Here is a 27,752-nt window from a genome sequence, read left to right as displayed (position 1 = left end):
CGCTCCCCCGGCGGGCGGCTGTTGGCAAAGGCTTCTGTCCGTCATCGCACAGGGCTTCCCATTGGCTAGGACGGGCGGAAGGGGGCGGGCGGAAGAGGAGGCAGCGGATGGCGGCGGCGGCGGGCCCGGCGCGGGGATGGAGGGCGGCGAGCCGGGCGGCGGCGGGGGACTCCTGCAGCAGATCCTCAGCCTCCGCCTGGTGCCCCGCGTGGGCAATGGCACCACCACCTACTCCAGCCCCCTCTCCACCTTCCCAGGTACCCTCGGCGCCGCCGGGCCTGCTGGGAGCGGGCCCTGCCGCCGCCCCCGCCGGCGGCCTGCGGGCCCCGAGCCGGCCTCACGGCCCTTCTCTCCACAGAGATGTGGTATGGCGTCTTCCTCTGGGCTCTCGTCTCCTCCCTCTCCTTCCACGTCCCGGCCGCTTTGCTAGCGCTCTTCACGCTCAGGCATCACAAGTACGGCAGGTTCATGTCCGTGAGCCTCCTGCTGATGGGCATCGTGGGACCCATCACCGCCGGCATCCTGACAAGTACGGTAGATGCTCGAAAATACCGGCCGGGTGGTCTGTAGTCATTGGAGGTTGCCTTTGGGAGCACGGCGAGCCGCGGCATTCCCGGGGGTAGAGAGATTGATGTCCTGGCCTATATTCCCCCCGCGCCCCGTGTTTGAGAGGGTTGGACCATCCCACCTCTCGAGCCCTTTGTCGGGGGTCCCAAACACGCCCGTCCGGTGCTGAGCCAGGTGGGCTTTCGGGTTTCTGAGCACTCAGAGGTAAACCACTTACAGGTTTGGTGTCTGTGCCCAGAACAGGGTAACATCCGCAGCCTGTGGGCTGTGGTGTAGAGGATCTTGTGATGAGAGCGCGTCCAAAACCACCCCAACCTCCCCACCTTCTGGAGGCCTCGGCAGAGTTTCCCCACCAACTCACCCATTGCCACCAGCGTGCATTGGTTACTGGCTGAGGTTTGTCACAGTAAAAACTGTCCGGAATTTCTGTCAGCTGGTGCACAGGGGTTCAGCAAGACCCCCCTGTTCTCTGCCCCAGTCTCATCCTGTGAGGCTTTCCCCTTCGTCCCTGTGGTACGACAGCATGTATCGCACATGTGCTGTCACACATTCACGTTTTGGCTTTTTCCCCTCTCCACAGGTGCTGCCATTGCTGGAGTATACAGAGCCGCGGGGAAAAAAATGATTCCCTTTGAAGCCCTCATTTTAGGAGTGGGCCAGACGTTCTGTGTGGTGGTGGTTTCGTTTTTACGTATTTTAGCCACCCTCTAGCTCTTCTTCAGACACTAGAGATCACAAAGCAAAGGAAGAGCCAAGGATCTGCCAGCTGCACTGCCTCTGAAATAAATCAAGCGGGAGCGCGACTTGAGGCGTGCCTCGGCGTGTGCTTTCTCCACTGGTTGAAGGATACATGAAGGCCTGCTCCTGCCTCCAGCATGGCTTGAAATTAAGCTAAAAATTGTGATTTTTGTTACTTTTTGGTAACATTAAGTGCCAAGTGAAACTTTTATGTCTCTGGAGGATAGGAGAATGGTTTCTGGAGGAGGATGCCTACATACCTTTTACCAGTGATGAATTGTAGCAGCAGGGTGTAACTAGGATGTTACACCGGTTGTTCTGGGGTAGAAATAGTATTACAGAATGATGTTATGTTTTCAGAGCTCACTTAATGCTTTGACCTCTTGCTGCTTTGTTTGCAGTGAACCTGAAGCTCTTTTAATGTGAATTTTTTTAATGAGAAAATTAATTTTTTTTTCTTCCTGGCCCAAACTTCCTAATACCAGGTCTTGGTTGTAGTGAATTTGGGAGCAGCAAAAGGAAAAATCATTTTAGACAGATGAAAGTGCAAATTTGTGGCTGAGAGCTGTGACTAGGAATGCTGTAGCTGGGGAAATAACAGGCATAAAAAGGATCACCATTTTTGTGAATTTTATTACGGTTAAGCTCTTCGGGTGCAGTGTACCTTCTGCCCGAGAGGCAAAAGCGCAGCCGAACGGGCGCCACGCTCCACTGCCCATGCTAGAAATCCCAGGGCGCGTGTGTGAGTGCGTGCTGTTGCTTCAGGGGCTTTGAAGGAAACTCCTATTTTTAATCTTCTCTGCTCTCCTTTTACTTGCTGATCATGTTTACATTAGTGTGGCGGAATTGGGTGTCTTCACTGATGCATCAACATCGCTGGCCAGCTTACGTAAAATTCAGCGCGCTGCTGCTTCAGTGACCGCGCTGGTGAGAGCTGCACCGCCGGCGGTGGGTTGTCATGACTTGAGGCTTCCCAGGCGCAGAGACAGGGAGCGCGCCACGTTTGCGGCATGCAGCCTGCAGCGTGCCAGTGGGTGGGATGCCTGCAAGGGTCCCGGGAGGAGCCTGGGTGATTCCTGTGTCCATCGGGGACAAGCCCTGTGAACGCAGCCCCAAACCAACCCTTACCTGCAGGCAGTGTGGTCTCCTAATGAATTGTTTTAGTTTGTTTTATTTTAAGTGACTTTTAACTAACTCTTGGACCTACCCTTTTACCTGGAGGCATGCCATGCACCAGGGCTCTCAAGATAGCTAGCTGGGCGCTTTCTGGGGGCTTGGTTTCTGGGGGGCCCTTGGGGAAGCTGGGGTTGAATCCCAAGGACGTGTCTCAGCCCCGTGGATTTGTGTGATCCTTGTTTGTTTATTAACCGCTGACATCCGTGCGGGCTGCTGAGGGAAGGCGCTGTCTGTGTCCAGCCTCGCAGGACACTGTCTCTTTTTGCTGAACTCCTTTGGTTTCCAAATGAGCTCGCCTCGTACCTGCAACTTTTTGCAAGGCCAGTTATCTTCCAAGAACCCCGTGTCCTCTGTGCTGAAGCAGCACTCAACAGGGCACTGTGTTTGTCATGAAAAAGAATTTCTCTCTACGTATTAACTTCTCTGGGGTGGGCTGTTGGCAGCTGATGGCGAGAGGTGTTTTTCAGGAGCTACTTATTGAGATCACTCTAAATTTTAGCCCAGGTTAATTCAGGGAATAAAGCTGTGCATTTTAGGAAAGACTTTAATGTGAATTATTCTCCTTAGGTGGGTGAGGTCCAGGCGGTATAATGTATACTAAACCCTGGATCTTCAGAGCACCCTGTGCTCTGTGCTGCTTGTCGAGAGCCAGCTTTCCTGCTGCGGCATTCCCCCAGGGAAAGGTTGGGCCTCTCCTTCCCTCTGTGCTTCTGCCCGCAGTGAAAAAGCAGGAATAATGGTCCCTTTAGATGTCTTTCCCCCTTCCCACTTGTTTTCTCCAACGGCTGCATGCACAGCGTGTGCCTGGAGTGCCTGGTTTAATTCACATGAATCATCCTGTGCTTTCCTGGATGGATTAAAAGTCTCTCATGGGACTTAGACTGGGTGAGTCTGGCCTTACCTTTCAGGTGACACTAGAAACCAGTGTCCTGGGCACCCGCTGTGCTCCCCTTTGACCCCTGTCCCGTGCCTGGCATCTTTCAGTAACCAGGACTAAGTTGATTGCAACTGGGAAAGCACTTTATCAGCGTGCCGTGCCACGGGGGTGGTTCCTCTGTAGTCATGGGGCCGAGGCATGCAGGACACAAATCCGGGCTGTTAAGAGCTCAGAACAAATGAAAAAATATCGCTTGATAGACTCACTTGGTGGTGGGCGAACTGAAAACTTGCTGGTTTATACCCATTGTGATCTCCCAAAGGCTGTTTTGAAGGGGAGGCTGCTTTACTTGAAGAGCTGGCAGCTTGGCCACTGGATGTTGAGCAGTTGGAGCCGGTGGTGCCTCTCAGTGCCCAGGCACCATGAAATTTTCAGGGAATTCTTGCATAAAAGGTGAACAAATCAGCTGCTGACTTGACAGGTATTAGCACTGCGGACGACTTCTTTGTGTTGTCTTGGTACTCACTGAGCTTCTTCTGCTCCCCTGGCTGCCTTCCCGACCTCCCTCTCCGGTAAAACCAGATCCAAACGGGAAGGAGTAGTCTTGAGTTGATGCATCAGACCAGTTGCTTCTGGGAGTTCCCTCCCTTCTCACTGCATCGGTGTGGTCTTCCCTTTACGTTCCTTTTCCTGCCTGAGGTGAGCGGAGGAATCCCTTCAGTTTTCCTTGGGTGTCGGTAGACTTTGCTGGGTCAAACTTGCCAAAAACTACAAAGACCTTGCAAAAATATCAATGCCAGGGTGTCCCGGGCTGGGCAGTGCTGTGAAGCCCTGGGCAGGGAGCCCAGCCAGCAGCGTTGGTCGAGGAAACACCTTGCGGAGAAGCCGCCTGCCCTGGGGAGCCATCGCTGCTCGAGCTGAGGCTCGTGGCCCTGCTTTCCGCGTGCGAACATCCCCCGTGCTGGCCTGAGGTAGATACCACCCGACTTCCTATCTCGCTAACGACTGTGGCTGTCACGAACAAATCTTTGTATGATAGAAAACTCTGTAAATTTTATTTTTCTACTGACACTTCTAATCCTGGTGGTGATTTATCAGTAAATTCTGTAATGATCGAGGTGAATGAATTTGTGTGTTTCTCGTGCAGCATGACAAAGGGGCTTGGGTTGTGCTTTTGGAAAGGAGCCTTGCTCCTGCCTCACATGGGGCAGGGCTCTCCCACCCGGGGCCATCTGCACCAGAAGGGTCCTGGTTGTTAATTTTGTCTCCATTAGGAGCTGGACGCCACCGCAGCCAAGGTGACATCTCACTGCTGCTCAGCTGTTGGGGACAGCCTTGGCCTGGCTTGAGGCTGGGAGGCCCCTGCCGCCCCCGGGCTTGGTGCTGACCCGCTCCCGTCCCCCTTGGCAGGTCTCACCCTGGGACGGTGGCTTTGCCGGGGCTGTGGGTCAGGCCCTGTGCACCACTCGGGCTCTCCAGGGGAGCAGGCACAGGGGTCCCGCTGTCCCCTTGCTGCTCTCAGGATGGGGCCCCACACCTCAGCTGCACAGCTCTGGCTAAACCCAGAGCCGGAGCGGTGCCGGCGCTATTTTATATCTAGGTATGACCTACGAAGACAGAGACCAGCCAACCAAGGCTTTGGGAGAGGGTGGCAGCTGCGCGTGGTGGGCACTTCCCGAGAGCTGAGCTGGCCACCACAGACCCCTGGGCCAGTGCGCTCTGAGAGCAAAACTGGCCTGAAAAAAATCCACACCCCAAGTCGGCAGGGATCCGGGAGGTTTTATTGGCAGTAAAAGGTCAGCACGTTCTCTTGGTTTCCTCGGGTGAGGATGACGGGGGGTCTCAGGTCCTGCGAGAGGGTCTCGAGCCAGGCCATGTAGAGGGAGCTGGGGCATCGACCCTTCCTGCCGACGGGCAGCGTGCTGCGGTGGCAGCGAGGGGCCGGGTGAGGCGCAGCCCCCTCGGCCGCCCGGCCGAGCCAAGCTCCGTCCTTAGCCCTTCTCTCAATCTGGTGCTAATTTGCAGCTTATTTCCCTAAGGGCCAACACCACGTCCTCCCACCCCGACAGGACCCGGGCTGGACCCCTTGGTGCCTTCCAAGGGCTTTTCCCCGCAGCGCGGCACCATCCCACCGCAGCGCCGGGGTGTCTGTCCAGGAGCCCCCCGCACGGGGGGATGAGCAGCCAGAGGGACCGTTGCCGTGGGGCAAGAAACAGGCACGAGGGTGTTGCTGGCACCTACATGGCTATGAGCGCCGCATCCCGCGAGTAATCCAGCAAAATCTCGTTCAGTCTCACTTGTCGGAGCGACTGCGGAACAAAGAGGGTTGGCGAAGGCAAAATAATCGTTGCCAAAAAGAGTGAATTCTGTCTCACAAGGAAGAGACCCTTTGCGGGACCCCCCGTGGCACCGGTGCTACCTTGGCTCGGTTTTTATCCACCTCCTCGTCAGAGATCTTCCAGGGACAGCCCTGCCGTAGCTCAGTCACCGTGGCCTCGTCTTTGAAGCCGTCGTTCAGCCTGAAGGGAGTGATCAGGTCGTCGAACCTCTTGATGCTGCAAGAGAACAGACGGTGCCAGGGAATGGGGTCTGGGGCGGGTTTGGGGTGTGGAGGGGGGGGGAGAAGGGGAGGGGGCCGTTACTGCTCTGGCCGGGGTTTCTGGTTGATGTCGGGGAGGATGTGGACCTCGTGGAAGCCGAGGCGGAACTTGCTCAGCAGAGAGACAATCCTGCCAGAGGGAAAAGGACACATTTTCCAAAAACAAGGGGGGCACGGTGGCTCTGCCCTGGCAGAAATCCCTGCCGCCGCGCTCGCTCTGCACTCGGGGTTTTCCCACTCCGCGATCATTGATTTTTGGAGAGGCGAGGCAAAGCAGCCGCGTTGGGGCCCATAGATCCTGTTACGGCAAAGCGGGGGGGGCTCGGGGCAGGGGAAGCAGCTCCTGCCACCCACCCACGGGGACAGCAGTGGTGGCCGCACGGCTAAGGGGCCACGGGGTGCCAGCGGCCACCAGCACTTACGCCTTCCTCTCCTCGTCCATCCTGTTGATCTGCCCGCCGACAAACACCCGGATTTTACACTTCCCCCACCGCTTCTTGCGCCTCAGGAGGTAGGGGATAAGCAGCGTGAGACCTGTCCCCAAAACACCCGATGGGAGCCACCGTGGTGGTGACCCCAGCGGCGCGCCAGTGCTTTCTTGGCGCCAGATGCCAGGGATGCCCTGGCACCGTTTGGCAAGGACCGAGCCTTCCCGGGCACCGTGGCGGAGCTGCTGGGTGCGCGTTAGCCGGACGGGTGGACGGCGATGAGCTGCAGCCGCCCAAGGGGAAGGTTACCTCCGTCGTCGAAGAGCCAGTAAATGTCGATGGTTTTCTTGCCCTGCTCACTCTGGAAGATGGTGCTCGCCTGCGGCTCGCCAGCCAGGGCGGTGGCGTCTCCTGCCAGGGCGAGAGGATCCCGGCGTCGGTGAGAGGCACCACCGGCCATGGACCACAGGCACCGCTTCCTCCTGGTCCCAGCCCTGCTCCCCGCTGCTGCTCGGAACCCACACCCTGCCTGCCAGTCTGGCTCCCCAAAAATCATCCTCGGAGACGGAGATGCTCCGGGCAGCCCCAAGTCAGGACCAACCTGTGTCCAGGGCTCCTCTGCCGCCGGTGCCGTTCTCCTCGGGGTGCTCTGCTGCCTCGAACATGGGGTTAACTGAGGATGGAGGAGAAGAGCACGGGCAGCAGGGCAGCACCCCGCTGTCCCCACCCCCTTTGGTCCCAGCCCAGGAGCGATGTCCCCCCAGGACTGTGACCTTCGCCTGGGGACACTGTGCCAGCTGGCACATCCTACACCTCTGGCTCATCTCTGAGCATCCCTGGCTGCCCAAACCCGCTCACCGTGAGCCTGGAGCACTCGGGAAACGTTCAGCCCTTCCTTCATTCTCAGCAAGCACACGCCATACTTGAAATCGAAGGCGTCACTGGAAGGAGGGAGGAGAAGGCAGTTAACAGCGGCCGGCTCATGCCAGGCGGCACTTGCCAGCCCAGCCGGACCTTGTGCATGTGGCCGCAGCCCCCCGCACCCCACCGCGGGGCCACCACCGGGTGCTGGTGACCCCGGGGGGCGGAGGAGCCGGCGTGGCCGTACTGCAGGATGCCCACGTAGTCCTCCAGGCTCTGCGGGGACACCGTCTGCCAGTTCCTCTTGTAGCCCAGCACCAGGATGTTGGGTCTCATCTTCCCAAGGCCAGCAGCCTACAGAGAGATGTCCCCATGAGACCCCTCTGCGGGGACAGGCGGACATGAGTGGTGTTAGTCCCCAGCAGAGCGATGCCAAGGGGGTGCCTGGAGGTTGGGGAGGGGGGTCAGAGCGCCCTGAGCCATGATGGAAAAGGAGGGACCCTGACGGTCAATGGCCAAGGACGGCTCTACCTGGATGAGCATTTGGACACCACTTCTCAGATCCTCCGCCACCACGTCTGTGTAGAAAGCCTTGATCTTCCTCTTCATAAGCCACTTGGTGTGGCCGTCTGCCGTCAGCCGGGACTCCAGCATCTTCTGCTTCCAGGGTCCCTGCAGGGAGCAGGCGCAGGGCTCAGGCACAGGCGTCCCTTCCTCGGGCTGGCACCAAGGGCCCCCAGCTCCTCCCTTCCCACATCATTGGCAAGACCCGGCTGTCCCCGCAGCACACGCGTGGGAGGTCGCAACCGCAGCAAGAAAACCAGCAAGATCTGGGCGTGGGCAGCCAACACAATGACGCCGGCAGCCCTGCGGCTGCGGAGGAGCTGGTGTTTGCTGCGCCCGGTTACTCTTGAGACTTCGGGGCTGCAGGACCCGCCCCCCCCCCCCCGTCCTCCGAGAAGCCGCCTTGTCCTGCCACATCATTGCATTGACCATTAATTGGCAAGGGGAAGCCGGTAGCCCCTGGGACATCCCAGTGCTTCATCAATACTGCTTAACAAGCTGGAGAGGCTTCCAGATGAAACATTCAATCAGCCAGTGGCACATAAATGGGCACATTTCAGTTGCCACCCCGTGAGCCCACCAGGACGCATCTGGCTTTGCCAGCCCACTGCCCATGGGTGGCCAGAGCCCCCAGGACAAGGGACTGACCAGCTTTTGCAGGTGACTCACTATCACCACATTGCCGCAGAGCATCAGGCTGAGGTTCTTGGTGAACGTCCCCACGAAGTCCACCAGGGCTGGACGAAAATTGGGCGGGCCAGTCAGCACCAGGCACTGCGGTCTGCAGGCAGGGAGAGCAAGGGAGGGTGAAGGCTGGGACTCTGGAGGCACCCAGCTGCTCCGGAACAAGCCACCTCTCTTCTCCCATGCCTGGCCAGTGGCAACTATAGGGAGCATCTTTAGGATGAGATCGAACCATCTGGATGAGGGTCCAGCCTCACTCTTTGGCCTTTTTATATCAGATGAGACCAGCACGTCTGCCTGGCACGGGGAAGGCAAGGTTTGCCCTGCTTTCCACCCCTGCCCATATGGAAAAGGTGTGGGATTTTGGAGACAGCCACATTTTGCCAGGGCTCCCAGTTACTGAGGATGCTGGCGAGGATGTGGCCATGGGCATGAAGCCATCCTGGGTTTGCCTGTGGCAGCGGCCGGCTCTGCATCCCTCTCCCTCCGCGCCCAGCGCCGTGCTCAGCTGCTCTTGCCTGTAGTTCTTGATGTGCTCGTCCACTTCGCTCAGCCCCACAGAGTAGGTGAGGGCCATATTGTACGAGCTGGCTTGCATGGAGGAGCCCCAGTTGACATCTGGGAGGGGAAGACGAGTTAGCAATGGGGCCAGGCACCTCCTGGGGCATCACCGGGGCCAGGTTACCACCACACACCCGGCTTTTTGTAGAGGACATATCCCAGCAGGAAGATGACAATGCCAAAGGCAATGAGGGCTGCCCACCAGGTCAGCAGGAACATGATCACCACTGAGATGACGGCCCCGAAGAGCGCGGCCCACTTGCTGTAATACCGAAAGGAGGGTCGCCAGCCTGCACGCAAACACACACAGCGGCCGCTGCCGGGACGGGGAGCGCACAGGGAGCCACACGGCACGGCACGGCACGGCGCAGCGCGGCACAGCCCACCTGGCGAGTTGGTGATGGAGGCGTGGAAGCAGCTGAAGTTGATGAGGGCGTAGGAGCAGAGGAAGAAGTTGGAGATGATGGGAGCGATGGCGTTGAGCTCGGCTGCAGGGAGGAAGAGGAGAGCGAGCTGCTGGCGCAGGGACCGAGCCAGTCGCCTGGCGATGGGCGCCAGGAGGGTGCCGGGGTGGCAGGCACCTACCGATGAGGATGAAGCCGACAGCGATGACGTAGGTGAGCATGTAGCCACGGATGGGCTCGCTGTTCCTGCCGTAGCCCTTCCCGAAGAAGCCTATGAGAGGGTAGAGCTGGTCCCTGCAGAGACACTGCGGGAGAGACGCGTTGGGGACGGCGGGCATTGCTGGGGACATGGGATGGCAGCGCCACGGTGGCTCTTGCAAGGGCCTCGTGCCCTACGCTGACACAATTCTCCTCCTCCTCACCCTGGGGCTGCTCGTGGCTGCAAAGCCCCGCAGCACTGAGAATGTGCCCAGCAGCATCACCGACTCCTGCTGCCGAGCTTGGGGACAGGAGCTGGGGGACCCAGACATGCCACCCCCCTCACCTGGAAGACTTTGGGAGCTGAGACGAGGCAGGCCAGTGCCGACGAGAGGGTAGCACCAAAGATCCCTGCTGTGATGAGGGGGCCGAAGCCGGACACCATGCTCATGCTCTGCCCAAAAACCGGGTGGTCAGGAACCCCATCACCCCCAGTGCCTCAACCTCTGCCCTGGCCCTAAGGGATTTCCAGCCCCTGGGCCCCATCCTGCCGCCCTCAGTGCTTTTCTGTCAGCCTTATCCAGATGGCAAAGTCCAGCCATATCCAAAAGCCCGAGGAAGATGTGCTCCCTGTTTCATCCCCGTTATGTGGGTGCTTTAACAGCATGAGTGCCCCCCAGGATGCTGGGGGGATGCCAGGCATGGGGCTGCCCTGGGAAACCCATCCCCTGCAGCACAAACCCAGCTGGGAGGAGGGACGGGGGCAGGCGACCGGCCCCAGCAGCACCTGGTAGTAGTTGCTGAGCCCGTATCGGCAGCTCTGCCGCTGGGCGCAGGCGGTGAAGTTCCAGCCGAAGCCGCAGGCCAGTCCCTCGCAGCCGGGCGAGCCCACCACCACGCTGTCATTCAGGCTGCCCGAGGCGTCCCGGACCACGCAGGCGCCTGGTGGGGGGCACGCAGCGCCCGCTCAGCACCCGCTCACCTGCCCATGTGCCATCCCAGCAGCCCTCCGGCAGGGCTGGAGCAGGACCAGCATCTCTCCACGGTTTTGCAAGTGAGCAATGCCATGGGCTGCGTTGCCCACCCAGGAGGACCTTGCCCCCACCAGTGTCGGCGCCCACGGCTTGCTCCCGGCTCCCATCACCTGCATCCTCCCAGCTAACCCGAGGGTGTAGTGCTGCTGCTTACCGATGGTAGCAGAGAGCACCAGGTAAGACACGGTGGTCCAGAAGATGGCCATCAAGGTGCCCTTGGGGATGGCCACGGCAGGGTCCTGCCCAGGGGAGTCGCAGAGAAACGTAAGACAGCTTTCCAGCGGCACCGCTACAATGTCATTTTAATTGCGGCTGTTATTCAAGAGGAATTTTAATTCATTGCGACACAAGGCCGCTGAGCATCTCCCGGCTGAGCCTTTGCCACAGTTTCCAGAAGAAATAAAATAGGATCTGAAAGTTGGATAAAAAGCAAAGCCCTGGCAGTAACAAGGCTTGAGCCCTGACAAACGCTGGCTTAGGTCAAAACCCACCTTCAGGTCACCTGAAATGTTGGCCCCTGCCAGGATGCCGGTTGCCGATGGGAAGAAAATGGAAAACAAGCCGAAGAAGGAGCCCTCAGGTCCACGCCAGTTGGGCACGAAATTCTGAGCAAAGATGTCAGCTGGGGAGGAAGCAGAGGAGAAGCATTTGGAGCCCCCCAGCTGCCTTCCCCCTGGTGGAGCACCGCAGCGCTGGCGGGGGGCACGCCGCTGGGGGGTGACCCACGGGAGGAGGCCACCCCGCTTTTAATGACATCTCAGCAAGGAGCACCTCCCCGTGGCAAACTTCTCCCCCAGCAGCAGCGAAGAGCCAGGTTCCAGCAACGTGCTTGGACCTGCTGAGCGTAACCCCAGCACGCAGCAGACCCACCTCGGTAGCTGAAGAAGCCCTTCGCTTGCTTCTCGGTGGTGGCCGGGATCACTGTCCCCACCAGGTAATTGATGAAGGAAACCAAGATGACCAGGAAAAACAGTATCTGCGCCTGCCAGACCAGAAAGAGCCGGCTGAGGTGTTGGGGTTTGGGTGCTGAGAGGGTGAAGGCGGCGTTACGAGAAACCCTTTCCCGTTTTGGGGGAGCTGTGGGCATCCTCTGCTCCTCGGGTGCCCGGCGGGCCGTGGGGACGGCTCTTATCAGCCCAAGGGAATAAGGTGAGCAGAGGCGAGGGGTACCTTGGCCTCCCACTCCATGCCAGCCAGGGAGATGCCAAGCAGCACCGTCACGGTGACAACCCCGATGATGCGGATGTCGTTGGTGGGGTCCACGATGAGGGAGTTGTGCTCCTGGGGAGGGGGAACCATCCACAACGCGGTGACCACCCTCCCCCTTACCGAACCACCGGGATTCCCGGGAGTTTTAGCAGCCACGAGATAACCATTATCAGCGGTTCAACATTGACACAGCTACTGGTAATTAGTGCAGCTTGTGTGGGGGGGGCGGCGGGGATGGGGGAGCTGGGGATGGGGGTGGAGGGGATGGGGGCAGCAGAGATATAGACAGCGGGGATGGAGATAGGGATGGAAGTGGTGGGGATGAAAGTGGCAGAGATGGAGACGGCGGGGATGGAGGCGGCTGGGCTGGAGATGGGGATGGAGGTGGTGCTGGAGGTGGTGAGGATGGGGACAGCGTGGGTGGACGGGACCCAGAGGACACGCAGAGCCATTTCCTCACCTGCAGCAGGTCCCGGACAGTTTCGGCAAAGCCCACCGTGTGCATGGCCACAGCCACCGCGTTCGCGAAGGCAAAGATCAGCCCGATGGAGCCGCCCAGCTCCGGCCCGAGGCTCCGTGAGATGAGGAAGTACGTGCCCCCTGAGAGGGTGGGAACACCCCACGGCGTTAGCTGCCTCCCCCACATGTTTTTGGGGCCCCCTGCACCCCGCAGCTCATGCCAGGAGCTCAGGCCCACCGGGCAGCCCCAGAGTGGAGGAGACATCCCCGGGCTGGTGGCGGGGCCGTGCTACCTGACTTCACTTTGCCGTTGGTGGATATGGCGGAGATGGACAAGCCAGTGATGGTGGTCACCGTCACGGACATCAGGATGATGAGCCACGTCAGGGCTGTGGGGAGAGGGCACTGCTTCCTTCCTGCATCCCCCCCCCCAGGAGACCCCCCAGGACCCCACGCATCGCCCCACGGTGCCGGCATTCCCGCCCCGCTGGGTGTTTCGGGTGCCGGTGAGCCGGGTGCCGCTGCCCTGCCCGCAGCACCCACCAATTCCCGCCTGGGCAGTGATCCAGGGCAAGCGCAGGTAGAGGATGACTCCCCAGATGTTCAGCATGCAGCGGATCTGGGAGGTGGGGAGGAGGACCAGCCATCAGCATGAGGGCACCTGGGGACGGCCAGGGCCACGGCGGCTCTCCCGCCCCTCGGAGCAGAAGCCAGCTCGCCGAGGGCAGGGAATCATTCAGAGCGCAGACACTTGCGAAAAACACACATATTGGGAAAAATGCAGCGCCGAGAGGCAAATACTCGTGGGGGGGAAAGATGCTCCCTGCGGGATGAGCCACACTCACCATCACACCCTTCACCCATCCGAAGCGGACGGGCTCCGGCGCGGGGGCTCTGCCCAGCTCCCCCGCCACCTCCTCCAGCCCAGCCTCCGACAGCCCATTGCTCCGCTGTGCGTCGGGCACCTGCACACCCAGACGGCCCGGCTCGGGCTGCGGGGACCAGGGGGAGGCAGGTGAGGGCCGAAGGCAGCCAGCCACCCCCGGCGGTGCAGGCGAGGGGGGCAGCTCTGGCTGGGAACAGCTGGAAACAGCTGGGTTATCCCTCCGGCTCCTCCTGGGGCTTGCCCAGGGATGCACACATGGGCGCAGCACCAGTTACAGCACCAGGAGACCCAGTGCCACGTGGCAGGGACCGGTGGCATGGCCAGGGGATGCCGGCGGCACGGCCGAACCCCCCCGTACCTTGAGGATGGAGTGCAGGTCCGCCAGCGAGGGCCTGCCCTTCCCGGCGTCGCCCACCCCCGTGCTGTTGGCGTAGTGCTCGTAGGCAGGCACCACGTCCACCGTGTTGTAGCCAAAGGTCCTGGTGCAGAAGGTGCTGCCGGAGAGGTGGGTGGGCTGGGCGCTGTCGCAGCCAGCCCCCTCGGTGGGCGCGTAGGGACCCCGGCCGCCCTCCTCCATGCCCAGGAGGGTGCTGATGGTGAAGCGGCCGCTGCAGCGGGCAGGGGGCAGCTCCGGGGCGGGCAGCTCGGCCATCGCCCCTACCCAGGAGCCTGCCAGGGCAGGGATGGGGTGGCCAGGGGCTCCCCAGCTTTATACCCAGCTAAACCGGAGTGAGGCAACCGGCACCCACCCACCGCCGATGGTAATGGGGGAAGGAATCGGCTCAAACCACCCCAAGCTGGTCAGGGGAAAAAAAAATAGCTGGAAGGGGTATCAAAACCGCTGTAATGGGCATCGCCGCCTCCCAGTGCCCGATGGGGGCGGCGATAACGGGTTTGAGATTAAGTCCTAAGGACAGATTGACACAGAAACGCAGTGCTGAGTTTGCCTCTGGCCCCAGCCTGGGAACATTCAGTTCCCACGGGGATTTATTATGGAAAATGGGAGCAGGACTCCCACGCACCCTTGCCCTTCCCTGGGATACTGCCCCAGACCTGACAGATCCACTAAATCATCTCGGCCGGGCTCCGAGCCACCGCGGGCAGCACCGAGTGCCGACACAGGGAGGGGAACGGCTGCTTCATCTCACAGTGAAACCAGGGGAAAGGGGGGGAGCGCAACATGACGGGGTGGGGGGTACCCCCGTCGGGACCCGGGTGCCAGGGGCTGGGAAGGGGGATGAAGAAGCCAGGGGACACGGGGCGGTGGCACTCAGCCCCTCTGTGATTGCGCAGGGCTGGGAGCTGGCAGCTCCCCGGAGCGGGGCAGCAGGGATGCCCACGGGCCCTCAGCCCCCTCCCTGGGGAACCGCCGAGCGCCCAGGGAACAGAGCTCCCCCAAGTCCCACCCCTGATGTAATAAGCCACTTCAAACCTTCCCCACATCAGACCAGATGGGAGCCGAGGCCACGCTCAGCCTTCACAGCCACCAGCAGGTGAGGGACAGGGGGAGGGACGGGCATCTTTTATACCTCTGCAGCCCGGTGTCACATGTGCCTTAAAAGCAGTTACAGATAAGATCGGCCAAGACAGCAAATAAGGCAGGCAATAAATCCGAGGGCAGCCCATTTGAATTTCAGCCCTGTGTGGCTTTGCAAGTTAATGGAAAATTCAGCCTGCCTGCCCTGCTGCCTCTGGCTCTCTTTTGCATTCACGCACAAATTGTAACCCACGTTTTGAGGACTCACTTCAGCCCCCCCAGTGTTGTTTGTGGGCGAGCAGATGCGGTCCGGACAGGATGCAGAGGACAGGCAGCCCTGCCTGCATCCCCGCGGCGCAGCCCTCCTAACGCCCAGCATCGCGCCAGCACCCGGTGCCGCCACCACCGCTCCCCACGCCCGGCCTTGTGAGCGGGGAGGAGGGTGAGACGGGGACACCAGCTCTGCCCTCACAACAGATGCACCAGCAGGCTCATGCCCAGCTGAAATTGGCTTTATTTTAGAAGCTCGTTATTTCAGCAAAAACACTTCACTTGCCCGAACCAGCACGGAACATGGAGTGTCTGAAACGCGGAGGGGGAATCTCTTAAACACAGCGCAGCCAAAGGTGCTCCAGGAGAGACAGGAGGTCTCCAGATGCTGGGTGAAGAGCGAAGCGAGTGGTATGATGCAACCCTGGTGTAGTGAAATAGCCGGATAGTAGGATGCGCTTGTCGTCGGCCTGATTCACAACACCAGCTGCAGCAACAATACCGGGGCCGTCGGGCGCTGGGAGCTGCGAGCGGGAGCGCAGAGCTCTGCGGCGCATCCCTCCAGCCCCTCCGCTCGCGGTGAAGAGGTGCCAGGTTGCTTCTGCTGGGCTCTCCCTCGCTTCCAGCCGATCCCCCAGTTCGTTCTGGCTATTAAATGCATCAAATGAACCTGAATCGAGTTAAGGCACCGAACGGGGCAATGCTTTACATACAGCTTCTTCTAAAGTTTGCCAAAGAGCTACATTCCAACAGGCCTTTAACGAAGTTTTAGTTGTCCTGCTTCCATCCCTGTGGAAGAGGGAACCTACCGCCCTGGGTGACACCGGCCACACAAACGGCGCCGGGGCTCGGCGCTGCAGACCCACCATGCCCAGCGGGAACCGGTTTCCCGGCACTGCAGGGAAGGAAGCCTGGGAAGAGAGAACAGACGGTTTAGCCGACAGGGACAAAGGGATCCCCTCCCATCCTCTTCCAGGCACCATTTCCATCCTTCCAACTTCAGACCCAGACGGAAACAGGACAAAACCACTGGTACAGCGACACGAACGGTGACAGTATTTGAGCACTGTCCCAACCCCAGGGACGCAGAACTGGAATTAACAAGTTTTTTTCTTTCCTCCGGGCTGGAAGGAAAACAGCTTGGTTCCTTGAGAGGCTGGGGTTTACTGAGGTTGGGAAGACAAATGTTGAGAGGGTAGTAAGAACAAAAAAAGCCATTGAATTAATTTTTTCTGAACACACTTCCTTCAGCTCCTGTGAGGAACAAGATCCAAGAGCTGTCTTAGACAAAGGCAGCAGTGGTGGGAAACTGTGGCGGAGGTCACAGGAGCCACCTCATTTAGCAGGTCGCCTCCAGCCAGAGGGTCTGGAAAACAAAACAAAAATCAGGGTCGAGACGCAGAATCTGCAGTCAGTGGGGAAATCCAAGAAAAGGCAGAGGCACAGGAAGGCATCCCGCGGGCTGTAGCAGGAACCTGACTGCACGACCAGCTGAGCCAGGTGCGCACTGGGGTAACGGTGCAGGCACCACTGTGAAAACAAATGAATTAATGCTGTTGTGGGGATTAAAAAACAACCAAACCCACAAACACCAAAGAAATGGAGCTGAGAAGACAGGACCTGCTGACACCAGCTCCACGACGGGGTTTAGGAGGGGCCCTCAACGGCACTGCCTGTTGGCAGAAAACCTGTTAATTCTCACACGGGCTGGTTGTCTTCCATTAGCTCAGTTCAATTCTCACCAGTACTCCATGGTTAACTCCTGGGCAGAGCTTTATTTTTATTTTTTTTTTCCCTCCTACTGGAAAGGTAACAGGGCAGAAGTTTACAGTGAGTGTTTCTAGATGCCCCTGTAAATCCCGACCACACCAACTCAGACCTCGGTGGCTGAAAGACATGCAGGCTGTAAAGCTGTACGAGCTGCCACGCCGATACGGCAGCACTGGTGGGTGCTTCACTACCAACGCGCCATGCAAACATGGACAGACCTGGAGACTCTGCACGTCTCCGTTGCGTCCGTACTAGGATGGAACATCACATGCTCAAGGCAAACACCTTTTCACTTTTTCCTCAGATCTCCTCCAGCAACACAAGCATCAGCATTGGACTCAAACTAGCGAGCCACCCTTCGGATGCATCTTGTCTGCCTGGAGGCTCGTTATGGCTGAGGATTAGTCCTGGAGTAGGAAAACGCAGATGGAATTACCCCAAATTTAATCTGCAGCGTTCATCTGTACTTTTTTCTTGCATAAAGGGGGAGAGCTCCACTTAGAGAAGATTTGTCAGTTTATACTAAGAATAAATATGGCTCAGATGGCCGAAATGGAGGTAGCTCTGGCTATGGCCCTGGGAGCACCAAGCTGTAAAAGCGAGCACTACTCCCTGTTGTAAAGGGAGAGCTTAGTGACACCACCCTTGAGCAGGCTACGCCAAACACAACGTATGCATTCAGTGACACTCCAAAAACCCCTTCTAGCAGATCAGCTATTTAGAAAACCAAGGCTAGCCTGCCTGTTAGCAAAGCTGGAGCGTGACGGTACGAGGGGTTAACAAACCTCGCAGCAGCAGCTCTGCTGGTCAGAAACCTGAGGGAGCAGAACCAGGCTGTTCTCTCCAGCAGCAGCAGCGTGGGGTGGAAAGAAAACGGCGACATCTGGAAAACCACAGGGGTGCCTTATGCAGCAAAGCACCGGCACATGCGTCAGCATCTACCTCAATGCAGCAAAGCCCTTAAAAGTCGTGCAGAGAAGAGCCAGGTTGGCCAAAGCCAGGCCTAGGTGTGGAGCTGGGACCCACCGCTCCGGGGAACGTGGGAAGCTGGATGGGCTGCAACGTTCACCACCTGCACAGACCTACGAAGAAATGACAGGGCAATCAACAAGAAATAATTCCAACTATCTGCGGCACCTTCTGTTAAACCCACAGCCTCTCACCTTGGCTGAAACAGGGCTGGGTCTTACCTTGCCAGGGTTAGCCTCAGGGCTTTGACTCCTCCGTCAGTTCATCACAGGACGGAAGGACCATCTCAGCTTTTGAAAGCATGAAATAATTCTGTTCCTGCTTAGCTTAGAAGGGACCAGAGGCCAGAGTCACAACCACTGAGTACAACGGGAGCGAAATGCACATGGCCATCAATTTTCTGTTTCACTAACACCCCTGAGGGCTGAGAAGCACCAGAAAGCGTTGGCTACAGCCATCCTCAAAGGGCAGGCGGAGAAAGGGCAACCTGCCGTTTCTAAAAGGTCTCTAGGTTCAACGTCTGACTTCAGAAAGATGCTGGTGAGGCAGCACAACAGCCCAGGTGAGCAGGAGATGGGCAAAAGAGTGGAGAGCAAGGTCCTGCGAACGGCAGCGCTAAGAGCCGAGCCCCGAAGGACTTCAGGCCCCGCATGAAGGGTGGAGGAGGGAGGGAAGGAATCGCAGCGGGAAAGGTGGCCTTCGCCCTTCCCGACAGGCTCCGGCAGACGCTGTCCCTCCCTGGCTCAGGTCAGTGGTTGCCCGAGGACAGGTACAGCCTCGCCAGCCTCTCTGTACGCGGCGTGCTTTGATGCGAGGAGTAACTCGGGGACAGGGGCCGAGTGCCAGCAAGAAACAGGCAGGGGCAGGGTTTATCCTGCAGCACCGCACGCGGGGTAACCCCGGCCCAGCCAGGGATGTCTGCAAGCGTCAGGAAAGGTGCCTTGCTCGGCCCTGCTTTTCGGTAACCTGTTTCTCTAGGGGACTGGATGAATTGTCAACCGAGACACACCGAGAAGCGTTCCCACATGAATACGCCAGAAATGTTAGTTAATACCTAATAAAGCTTTTCACACTCACCTGTTGACATGGCTAGGCAATTCAATTCCCCCTCCCCAAATCACTCCTTGGTAACTCACCAAGTCCCCTGTGCTTGCAGGGTGCTGCCCAGGTCTCTTTCAGTTGAAACAATCCTGCCCACGCTCTGGGACCATGCGGTGCCACACACAGTCCCTAGCTCTCCCAGCTGGGAGCCCCAGCAGCCGGATTGCTAACGGCGAGGGACACGACTTTGGGTGGCTGGGCAGGCCACCCCTTTGCTTCCTGTCCAAAAGGTTGACACAATTTAAACTACGTTTCTGGTGGAAAAAGCAATTAGGAAATTGTCATCAAGTCAGTCAAATATCCCTCAACGTCGTTAAACTTAAAGACTTTGCAAAATGGAGATGAATTCTGGCCCAGTTAGTAACATGCAAAGGTCGAAATCAGCCCCCACATTTCGGTGCCTGATGCGCAGCCAGAACAGCGCATGTTCTCATACCCCAGCAACGCAAACGGCGTGAGGGCAAGACAGCAGCAGTGCAGGAGGCCGTGTGCGCAGGGGGAAGCCAGAGTAACCACCAACATCCCTCCCATTTCATTTCAAAGGTAAGCAGCTGTATCAAAGAGAAGAGCTTGCAGTGTAACGTGCTCCCTGGGCTTTCATACCAGTTTAATGGTAGCTCAGAACATTTAAAGCTAAACGTTTCTTAACGCCCCTCGCTTCACTGGGACTCAGGTTTCCCACTAAACCAACAGAAATATCCACCCATGCCCAACACATCCCACACTTGGGCTTCTCCGCCCAGCTTCCTTACTTCTGGTGAACTTGACATGGGATGATTTTGAATGCAACTGGCTACAAACTCACGCGTCGGTCACGAAAATCCCTCCTACCAAAATATACCTGTTTCCAATCCCAGCTGCTCCTGCAAAAGCTTCAGTGGAGCTCCGGGGTTTGCAGAGCTGGGACACCTGGGACACCAACCCAAGAGCTCAAACGTCATTAAGCCTAAAGGAGCCTCTGCAGCACACAGAGCTCATCTGCACCGCGTGAACACAGGCCACACAAGACAACATCATGGACTGACAGCAGCGTGTCACGTGTGTGGTGTATCAGACAGATTTTCAACATTTAACATGCATTTAAAAAACAACCCCCCTGAAATTTCCAAGCTGTATGTTCAGCAAGCATTAAATCAAAAGTTTTCTTCTCCACTTCCTCTCCTGCTATGAAATTGCTCGTGCACCTCCTTACTGCAGATCTACAACTCCTTTCTCAGCATAGTCTGTTAACTACTTAAGAATAATTTTCTAAATATAAACCAATCCAAAATAAAATGAATAAAAACATAAAAACACAAAAATCGGTGAAAATGAAAATGTCAAAAACAAATAGAAATCAAAGAAATTTATTTCCATCAACAAAAATACAGAATACAAAACGATACTGGTCCCACCCTCTGAACGTACTAAAGACAGGCACAGGTTGCTGCAACCCTGAGCAAAAGCTTCTCTGCTAATTCATAAGGACCTCCATTTGCACCAGTCTTGCGTTCGTGTCTCCCGATGTTCTGTAAGGGATCATTCCAGCAAATGTTATTAGGGCACGAGCTTGAGATCGAAGTTGCTAGAAAACAGAAAAATTAAGTACAGTTACTTAGTATTAAAAAAAAAATATAAAATGCAATGAAAGCAGAGTTAGACATGCGTTAAGCACTTGTCTTTTCAAACATGAAAATGTCATCTTTATTTCTGAGAGCTGCTCCCTGGATAACGTATCTCCAGATCTGGAAGGAAATCCAATTATTTCCTTTTCCATCCACCAAAAGCATGTCGAGTTACCCTTTTGCTTAAAAAAACCCATCCATTTACTTAAAATTACCCAAGAAAAAACATTTCCAACAATGTGGGCTGTTGCTGTACTACAGCAATCTTGCAATTTCTGCATGAAGGGGGCTTTCCCAGGGCAACAGGACTCCTTCCCACCTCGCAAAATACTAAGTCGACTCTGCCACAATGCAGCTGAAGGTCTCCAGCATCGCCTGCGACACACCAGCATCCCTGAAGGCTCTTCATGCCGTAACACAAGGAAAGCAGACGTATCAAGTACTCTCAGAGACCTTTGCCTACAGTAACCAAACCCCCTCCTAGGCATCAGAAGGCTACCTAACAGTTAATGAATTCAGGAATAATTTGTTTCATTTGTTAAAAACGTTAGTAAATTAAAAGAAAAATCATGCCGATAACTGGTAGAGGTCAGGAGAATACAGAAAGCCCGAATCTTTATGGAAGACTGTGCAGACTGATTGTTTTGATTGCTCACAGTGTTTTCTTCTTAAACATTACACATCTCTAAATTACTGTACTAGAAGATTCCACAGTTCCAATCTTCCTTTAATCTACTGACTGCAGGGAAAGCTGAAGCGGCTTTGGTTGCTGCGGGCATGCAGATGGCAAATCTGACAGTAGGAACTTACAAGCGGAGAAGTGACCGAAGCCCATTCCATGGTGGGGAACAGTTACAAACACCCTCCCCGCTGCCCCTCTGGGCAATTCTACCCCTTTTTCAGGGTGATGTTAAACCAGCCGGTTATTCAATGGCAGCAGACGAGCTTTGGAAGCTGATCATAGAAAAGCCAGGATGCTCCTGTTTGTTTCAAGACATTGCCTAAATGCTTCAACTGTGCAAAAACCCTCCAACTGTACCCACAGGGCAAGACAGCTGTCTTACAGCCAGTCAGTTTTCCATTTCCATGATCCCGTCTGCAGGAAAGCCACGACTGTCCACAACGCCCCGTGGCCTGACTGAAGCAGAGAGCAGAGTTCCCACCTTGCTCCGTATTCCTGGCTGGCTGGGGACGGCTGAACGCCCGGAGCTGCAGACGGCAGGGCCAGCCATGCAGCCGGAGGCACTCCTCCCTCCTGTAAGTGCCACAGCTGAGGAATGCCAGAAGGCAGCACAGCACATCAGCGGGCCTCTGGAGTGAACAGCAAAACTGAGACTGACCCAGTTGCTAAAAGCTCCCAGGACAGTTTCCCTAGCTCTGAGTTGCCACCTAGTTAACACCAACGCAGCGGTTGTTCAGCAAGGTGGCCTGAAAATTATTTGTTTGGTTCCAGTCACAGTCACTGCTGCTTCTAGCCTGCTTCCAAATCTGTTACACAGCAAGGTTGTGTCATTCTGCCTGACCTGCTGCTTTTCAGTGGAGGTCAAAACAGGTGGCAGGTGAAGAAAAAGCATGTCAAGGCGTCTGGCTCTTCGGAATTAAAATACTAAGAGGCAAAACCCCTCGCTGTGACTAAGAAAGTCTCAGGAGCAGTGCGAGCTGCCGTTCCCTTTACCTTTTCAGTAGCAATACTAGAGCTGGTCTATTTTTAAAAATCCAAACAACATGATAGGTTGCAAGACTTCAGGAAGAACAGAGGTTTGCAGAGGTTAAAAGCAGCCTGGAGGTCTAGATGTTCTATTGGCTGTAATTACCTAATGAATGTTAGAATCACTTACGATTTAAAATAAGACCACAAATAAAAACAAAAAGAATTCCATTCCTTTCATGACCTAATTTTGCCACCGAAATAATGCCCTTGAGCTGCTTCAGAGAGTATGCTACCCCGGGTCGGGGTGGGGAGCATATGACATTGCTGTCATGCACCCATGGCATCTGGGTCAGGGCTGTCACCGCAGCCATGGTTTCCGGCACTGCAGTCCGGGCTCGCGGCGATCTCCGTCTGAAACCTGACAAAATGGATCAAGCCAAGCGAGACTGGATGTTGCTCCCTCATTCCCAAATCTAATTAACATATATATGTTAAAAAAGAAAAAAAAAAAGAAAAAAAAAGATTAAAAAAAGACTCAAAATACAGCTTAGGTAACTTCATTTTGAAATAAACAAAATGCATAAAATGCCAACTCTGAGTCCAAACCTGATCAGTTCTAAATTAAGCCCATTTCACCTCTGAAGTGGGACAGGAGACGTTCCAGTAGGACACGTTACTGGGCGCAGGGGCCCCCAGCAGTACTATCCCTCCCCGCCCTGCCCTTGCTGCCAGGTCCGTGCCGCCCCTGCCGAAGCCCCCTACTCCCCCACCCGTTACAGCAGGATCCCACTTTGGGTGCCCAGCAGACCAATGAATTTGCCCTCTGGCGCCAAGCAAGAGCCACGTGCTCCTGCGCTGGGGGAACTCTGCTCCGGGCTACCTGGAATAAGCCCCAGACTTCAGAACAACTACTATCTCATGTTTTCAAATTCTGAACAGAGGGATCTGAATTGGTCTGCTCTGATGGAACTAGAGAAAACCCAGGGACTTCAAACACCTAACTCAAGGAAACTTCTTTTGTCACTTGTGTCTACTGCGCAACGTGCTGAGACTGTTAAAGCTTCTGGAAGAGCCTGATTTCCCCTAAAATTTGCTTCCCCATGGACAAAGAAAAAGCTGTCTTTCTTCCAGGGAAGTTCAAAAGAAAAATTCTTGCCAAGCACAGCCTGGAGAAGCTCTTATCTGCCGTCTCTGTTCAGGTGAATGGGGAGATTTTGCTGAAGAAACACCCCTCTTCTCACGTTTGAGATGCCCTCATTTCTTTCCACCACAAAAATTGCCTGAGTTGCTTCCCAGGCAGGGAAACTGAAGTGATCCAGATTCCTGCTCGCACAGTCTTGCAGGAAATTCTTCAGGGTAAGAAAAAAGTGGAACATGGGCTAAAACTACCTTCCCACGTGCCCACGCCTGGTATTTTTCTGTGCATGAAAATCTTTAGGCAGCCGGGAGCTACACGGCTGTATATTTTTTCTCTCTAGCTAATCCTACCTCAGCCGATTCATGCTCCCTTCTGACATTACAGTCACATCGCCATTCTCTTATCACCTCCCTGGCTGCAGAGACAGCAGGCACTTGTCCCCTCTGATGGCTAAGCACAGCTTTTATTGCACCCGGCAGCCAGAGATCCACGACTCTGAAACCTCTGTCATCACCACTGATACCCTGCTACTGTGAGATCCCACCACAAGGCCAGAAGCTTGATTAAAAAAAAAAACTTCAGGCCTGGAAAAAAAGAAAACTTTGAAGAGTTTTTAGCTAGTGATGTCATCAGCTGATCTCCACAACCGTAACAGCACGAGCGCAGAGCACATTTACAAAGCACGCTTACACTGAGCTCACTGCAAACAGGCACACTGTTGGTATGATACGATGTCACGGTGGCTTCCTTCTACACAAACTCCTGCCACCAGAGCTGCTGCTCCCATCACCAACCAGCCCAACAACCTTTGGTAGGCCACGGTCATGGGATTCATACCGAGATGACACCTGACAGCATTACACCCCTACAGAGATGGCAAATGCTTCCATGTAAGGCACAAGAATGAAATCACAAAACCAAAATAAATGGCTCGCTCGGAAGGCAAGGTGCTAAGGCTGCTTGCTCAGTGCCAGTCTTGTGAACACACAGACCAGGTGACGCTGGGTTAGCCTGGGACTTCCTCACAAGTGCAGAATTTAAGGTGGGAGAAGCCCGAGGCGCATGCAGGCTCCCGTAGCTCTGGCACAGGCTGCACCCCAGAGACAAAAGCTGGATCATTACTTGAGCCTTTCGTTTTCTGATGTAACTAAAAATGCTACCAAGGCTTTTGCCAATACTGCAATTTACAGATCAAAGGCACTTCTGTAGATGACTAAAGCCTGGAATAAAGCTGGCTGCGGCCCAAGTTGGTTTTCCTTCTCAAAAGGAGTTGATACTTTTTTCCTAATCTGTAAGATGGGATGAGTGGTTTGGCCTTGGTTTTCAAGTGCCTGTGGCAGCTTTGAGTTAGCAAGAGCTACAAGACCAAAGCCGACGACAGCTAAGCTGCTGCCACCTCCCTTCTGCTCAACACGGCGTGCTGACAGGCGAGTGCCCGCAAATCTGGCTGTGCCCTTCAAGTGGCACCTGTTTTGAGGCTTGCTGAAGGCGTAGGTCCGATCAGTGCGTGGAGGAAATGCTTCAGCGCGACTCTGGCAGCGACAGCAAACCCACCGGTGTCAGCCACTTAAACCGGGCAGGCAGAGCAAGCGCTGCCGCACTGGGAAGCTGCCCGCTCTGCTGCGGAGGCAGCACAACACCGGCAAACTGCTACAGCTACTCGTCGAGCAGCTGGGTGTATTGCCCAAGGACACTTTGCAAAGGTCAGCCCATGTCACGACAGAAGCGAGCCAAGGCAGGCCTTTCCACCAGAAATCAGTTTTGCATGAACAGGGCACTAACTTAAATGAAAGGAATGGAAATCGGGTTCTTGGGAAAAAAACAGGTAGCGACACCAACCACCCTGGAGACCCTGCACTGTCCACATCCCCTAATATTTAAGGTCCCACCAAGAAGCAAACTGAGCCCTTGCTCTCTCTCGCTAGGAGGTACATATTTAGTGTAGTATGTCTTTATTAGCTCAATGCCATTTAGAACAATATCCTTTCTTTACACAAAGCTGAAGCTATGAGAAACTAGTCTCCGGACTCCAAGTAGCAGAAAATTCTAAGACTCTATGTAACCGAGCAAGTCAAAAGCTAAGACCATTACAGATTCAGTTATTTGAAGCCCAAACCCTTGAAACCAGGTGAAAAAGAAAGTAGGAAAACTTGTCAGATTATAATCTTACCGAATCTCTGTCTTCCATCACCCGCTGGGGTCTGGCAGGAGTGGCTGGGCTTGTGCCTTTCATCCGTTTATATTGGGTGAATAAAATATTCATGGTTGCAAGCAGGACCTCAGATAAATTGTGCCTGATCTACACAAAGAAGGGAACCCCCCCCCACAAACATAATGCAATGAAGAGCAGGTTGACAAAATTATTACCCTTGCTATATGACATCAGAAAACCAAGCAATGATAACTGTGGTTGATATTGACTCGTGTAACAGTCCTACACGTAATGGCTACCCCTGCTGCGACTGTACCACTGGCAAAAAAAGTTACCTACAGTTTCAAGACAGGCTTGCATAATGGCTGCACTTCATGATTGATAGCAATGCTTCAGATAAAACCCTAAGTGCCCAAATACAAAAAAACCTCAAAGCACCCAAATACACATAAACACTCTCTGAAAGAAGTGCCACCCTGCAGTTAAAACAGTTCCAGAGCGATAACAGCCTTCTGTTATGCCTCATACGCTTCATCTGCTAACACCCAAATACACAAGTTCCTCTGATTTGGAGGTAAGGAAACATAAAAGACCCTACAAATGCTCACTGACCATAAAGAGCAAAGAAAACTAGGTCAGCAGCAGAGTTGAAAGTTTTCAACATTCCAGATTCTTGAATCAAACTCAGTAAATTCAGAGGGATTCAAATCTGTGGGTACCTTCTGCAATATGGAGACAGTATTTCTGGGTAGGGAATTCTAGTGCTCCAAAGAGCAGCGTTAAGGAGAAAGCTGCAAGCCAAGAGTCTACTTGGATGAATGCAAGATAATCTCATCCCATTTTCCCGTTAAAGAATAAGAATGACGAGGTGACAAGGTTTTAAGATCCTTTTAACAAAGCAAAAGGCTTTTGGAAGCTAAAACCAAGAGGCATTACTTACTTCATCACTGAAATTCCGGAAGGCAGCAACTCTCTCCTCTACACAGTCTTGGCTAAGAGGTACAAGCTTTAGGCGTTCAATAATCTTCAAAAAGAAAAGCAGGAATCAGGGCAGATAATCCATGTCCTATGCACCATATACTAATAAAGCATGGTTTTGAAGTGTTAATGAAATGCTCCCAATTCCATTCAGGTTAAATAATTTCATTGTTATTTACTGGTTTACCTCCCCTTGCTTTGTTGAGCAGCAAGAATATTTTGTTCAATGTCTACAAAATAGCTGCAGAAAGAGCATCCTCACCAGGCAACAGGGAAGAAATACAGTTTTGAATTCCTACAGCATTGCAACACCTTCTAACTCATTAAATATAAGTTTTTGTTTTAAGTGATGTTATTAGAGACATTCTGGGCTTTCAAGGGCATTAGGAAGGCTGCACTTCAAACAGAACTCTTGAAACTTACATCAAAGGCCCTGTCAATGTGACCAGCGTGATATTCATCAAAAAACGTGATTAAGTCTAGCAGAAGGTAGAACGTGGAGTCAATGGATTTCTTTGCATTTATCCCCTGAGCTTTGTACCTGAAAGAAATTGTTTTACAATTTTATTGTGCAAAATGGCAACCTTTATAAATGTGCTCTTGTAATTCTTGGAAGCAGAGACATCAAGCACAAGGACAGAATGCATCTAACAAAGGACAGCTTTTATTTTCCTTAACCAGGAGGCAGAATTTTCACAGGCTGTGGCTTTTTAAAAAAAGCTTTTATTCACTTCTAGTTTTGTTTCCCAGCATTTGTTTCCTTTTATATGTTTACACTTCCCATATTCATGGGGATAACAGTGACAGGAACCAGAGGGCCGCAAGGCAAGCGCTGTACAAGCATGTTGAACACGCTGCTTTACAGCGGACGGCTCTCCAGCACAACTGCCTGCTTCAGGCAAGAAGTTAAGACTTAAAAATGGATTAGATGCTTCTGCATGCTCTGTCTAGCTACACCTGCTAGGAGATGAACCGGAGGGCTGTCTGCTCTCACTCCAAGCAGCGCAAGGTCAGACAGGAACTCCTTCCTCAAGGTAGTAGTAAGAGCGGTTAAGTGCATAGTACACACCATGCAGGGTGCTGCTGCAGAGCAGGAAGGCAGACAGCCTCTCGGCCTTTTCTGGTGGGCATCTCTCCCGTTCCAAAAACATCACAAGGCGGCACAGGAGGAAACCTGCATGGCTACGGTACTGTCTGCGGTACGGTAGTGAAGAAAAGCCCCGTATGATATGTAATGGCAAGAAGATGAGCTAATCAGAACCACTCTGGCTTTGCAGTCACAAAGGTCTGCAGCTGTAAAGGGGCATCATCGAACAGCAATATTTAGCGTACTCATACAGATCAAAGCGAGTAGCAAAACAAAGCCCGTTACGGCTTTTGCTGAAGCTTAAACCCTA

The 27,752-nt window shown here is 54.8% G+C and overlaps 3 protein-coding genes across 8 annotated transcripts in view; 1 reads left to right on the top strand and 2 right to left on the bottom strand.

Moving 5' to 3' along the window:
• Window positions 1–78: 78 nt before the first annotated feature.
• On the top strand, window positions 79–4,481 carry TMEM170A (transmembrane protein 170A). Its single transcript, XM_040615474.1, has 3 exons — window positions 79–257; window positions 359–529; window positions 1,148–4,481. The coding sequence occupies exons 1-3, from the start codon at window positions 137–139 to the stop codon at window positions 1,276–1,278; spliced, it is 423 nt and encodes a 140-aa protein (XP_040471408.1). The 5' UTR covers window positions 79–136; the 3' UTR covers window positions 1,279–4,481.
• A 657-nt stretch (window positions 4,482–5,138) lies between these two features.
• Window positions 5,139–14,106, bottom strand: SLC12A3 (solute carrier family 12 member 3). Its single transcript, XM_040615241.1, has 26 exons — window positions 13,604–14,106; window positions 13,205–13,351; window positions 12,903–12,978; window positions 12,653–12,748; window positions 12,361–12,500; window positions 11,862–11,972; window positions 11,562–11,673; window positions 11,183–11,313; window positions 10,846–10,930; window positions 10,445–10,599; window positions 10,004–10,111; window positions 9,641–9,764; window positions 9,442–9,543; window positions 9,190–9,345; window positions 9,013–9,112; window positions 8,480–8,591; window positions 7,778–7,918; window positions 7,494–7,600; window positions 7,244–7,326; window positions 6,987–7,058; window positions 6,695–6,796; window positions 6,380–6,491; window positions 6,001–6,087; window positions 5,778–5,913; window positions 5,600–5,667; window positions 5,139–5,280 (listed from the first exon to the last, which is right to left on the bottom strand). The coding sequence occupies exons 1-26, from the start codon at window positions 13,895–13,897 to the stop codon at window positions 5,139–5,141; spliced, it is 3,099 nt and encodes a 1,032-aa protein (XP_040471175.1). The 5' UTR covers window positions 13,898–14,106.
• Window positions 14,107–20,162: 6,056 nt separating this feature from the next.
• NUP93 (nucleoporin 93) overlaps window positions 20,163–27,752 on the bottom strand; it is an 81,801-nt gene continuing 74,211 nt past the window's right edge. For 5 of the 6 annotated variants that reach the window (XM_040614965.1, XM_040614964.1, XM_040614967.1 and 2 more), the window contains 4 exons: window positions 26,779–26,896; window positions 26,318–26,401; window positions 25,396–25,524; window positions 20,163–20,396 (listed from right to left, as the gene is read on the bottom strand). In XM_040614965.1, the coding sequence (XP_040470899.1) occupies window positions 20,286–20,396; window positions 25,396–25,524; window positions 26,318–26,401; window positions 26,779–26,896 (442 nt within the window). In that variant the 3' untranslated portion in view covers window positions 20,163–20,285. The remainder of the gene's footprint in view (window positions 20,397–25,395; window positions 25,525–26,317; window positions 26,402–26,778; window positions 26,897–27,752) is intronic. The other variant, XM_040614968.1, reaches the window with a different exon arrangement.

The sequence above is a fragment of the Falco naumanni genome, chromosome 15 (genome assembly GCF_017639655.2).
Source record: "Falco naumanni isolate bFalNau1 chromosome 15, bFalNau1.pat, whole genome shotgun sequence".
In the NCBI taxonomy this organism is placed as follows: Eukaryota; Metazoa; Chordata; class Aves; order Falconiformes; family Falconidae; genus Falco; species Falco naumanni.
The sequence above is the reverse complement of the archived record's forward strand: the minus strand, read 5'-3'. Positions and strand labels throughout refer to the sequence as shown.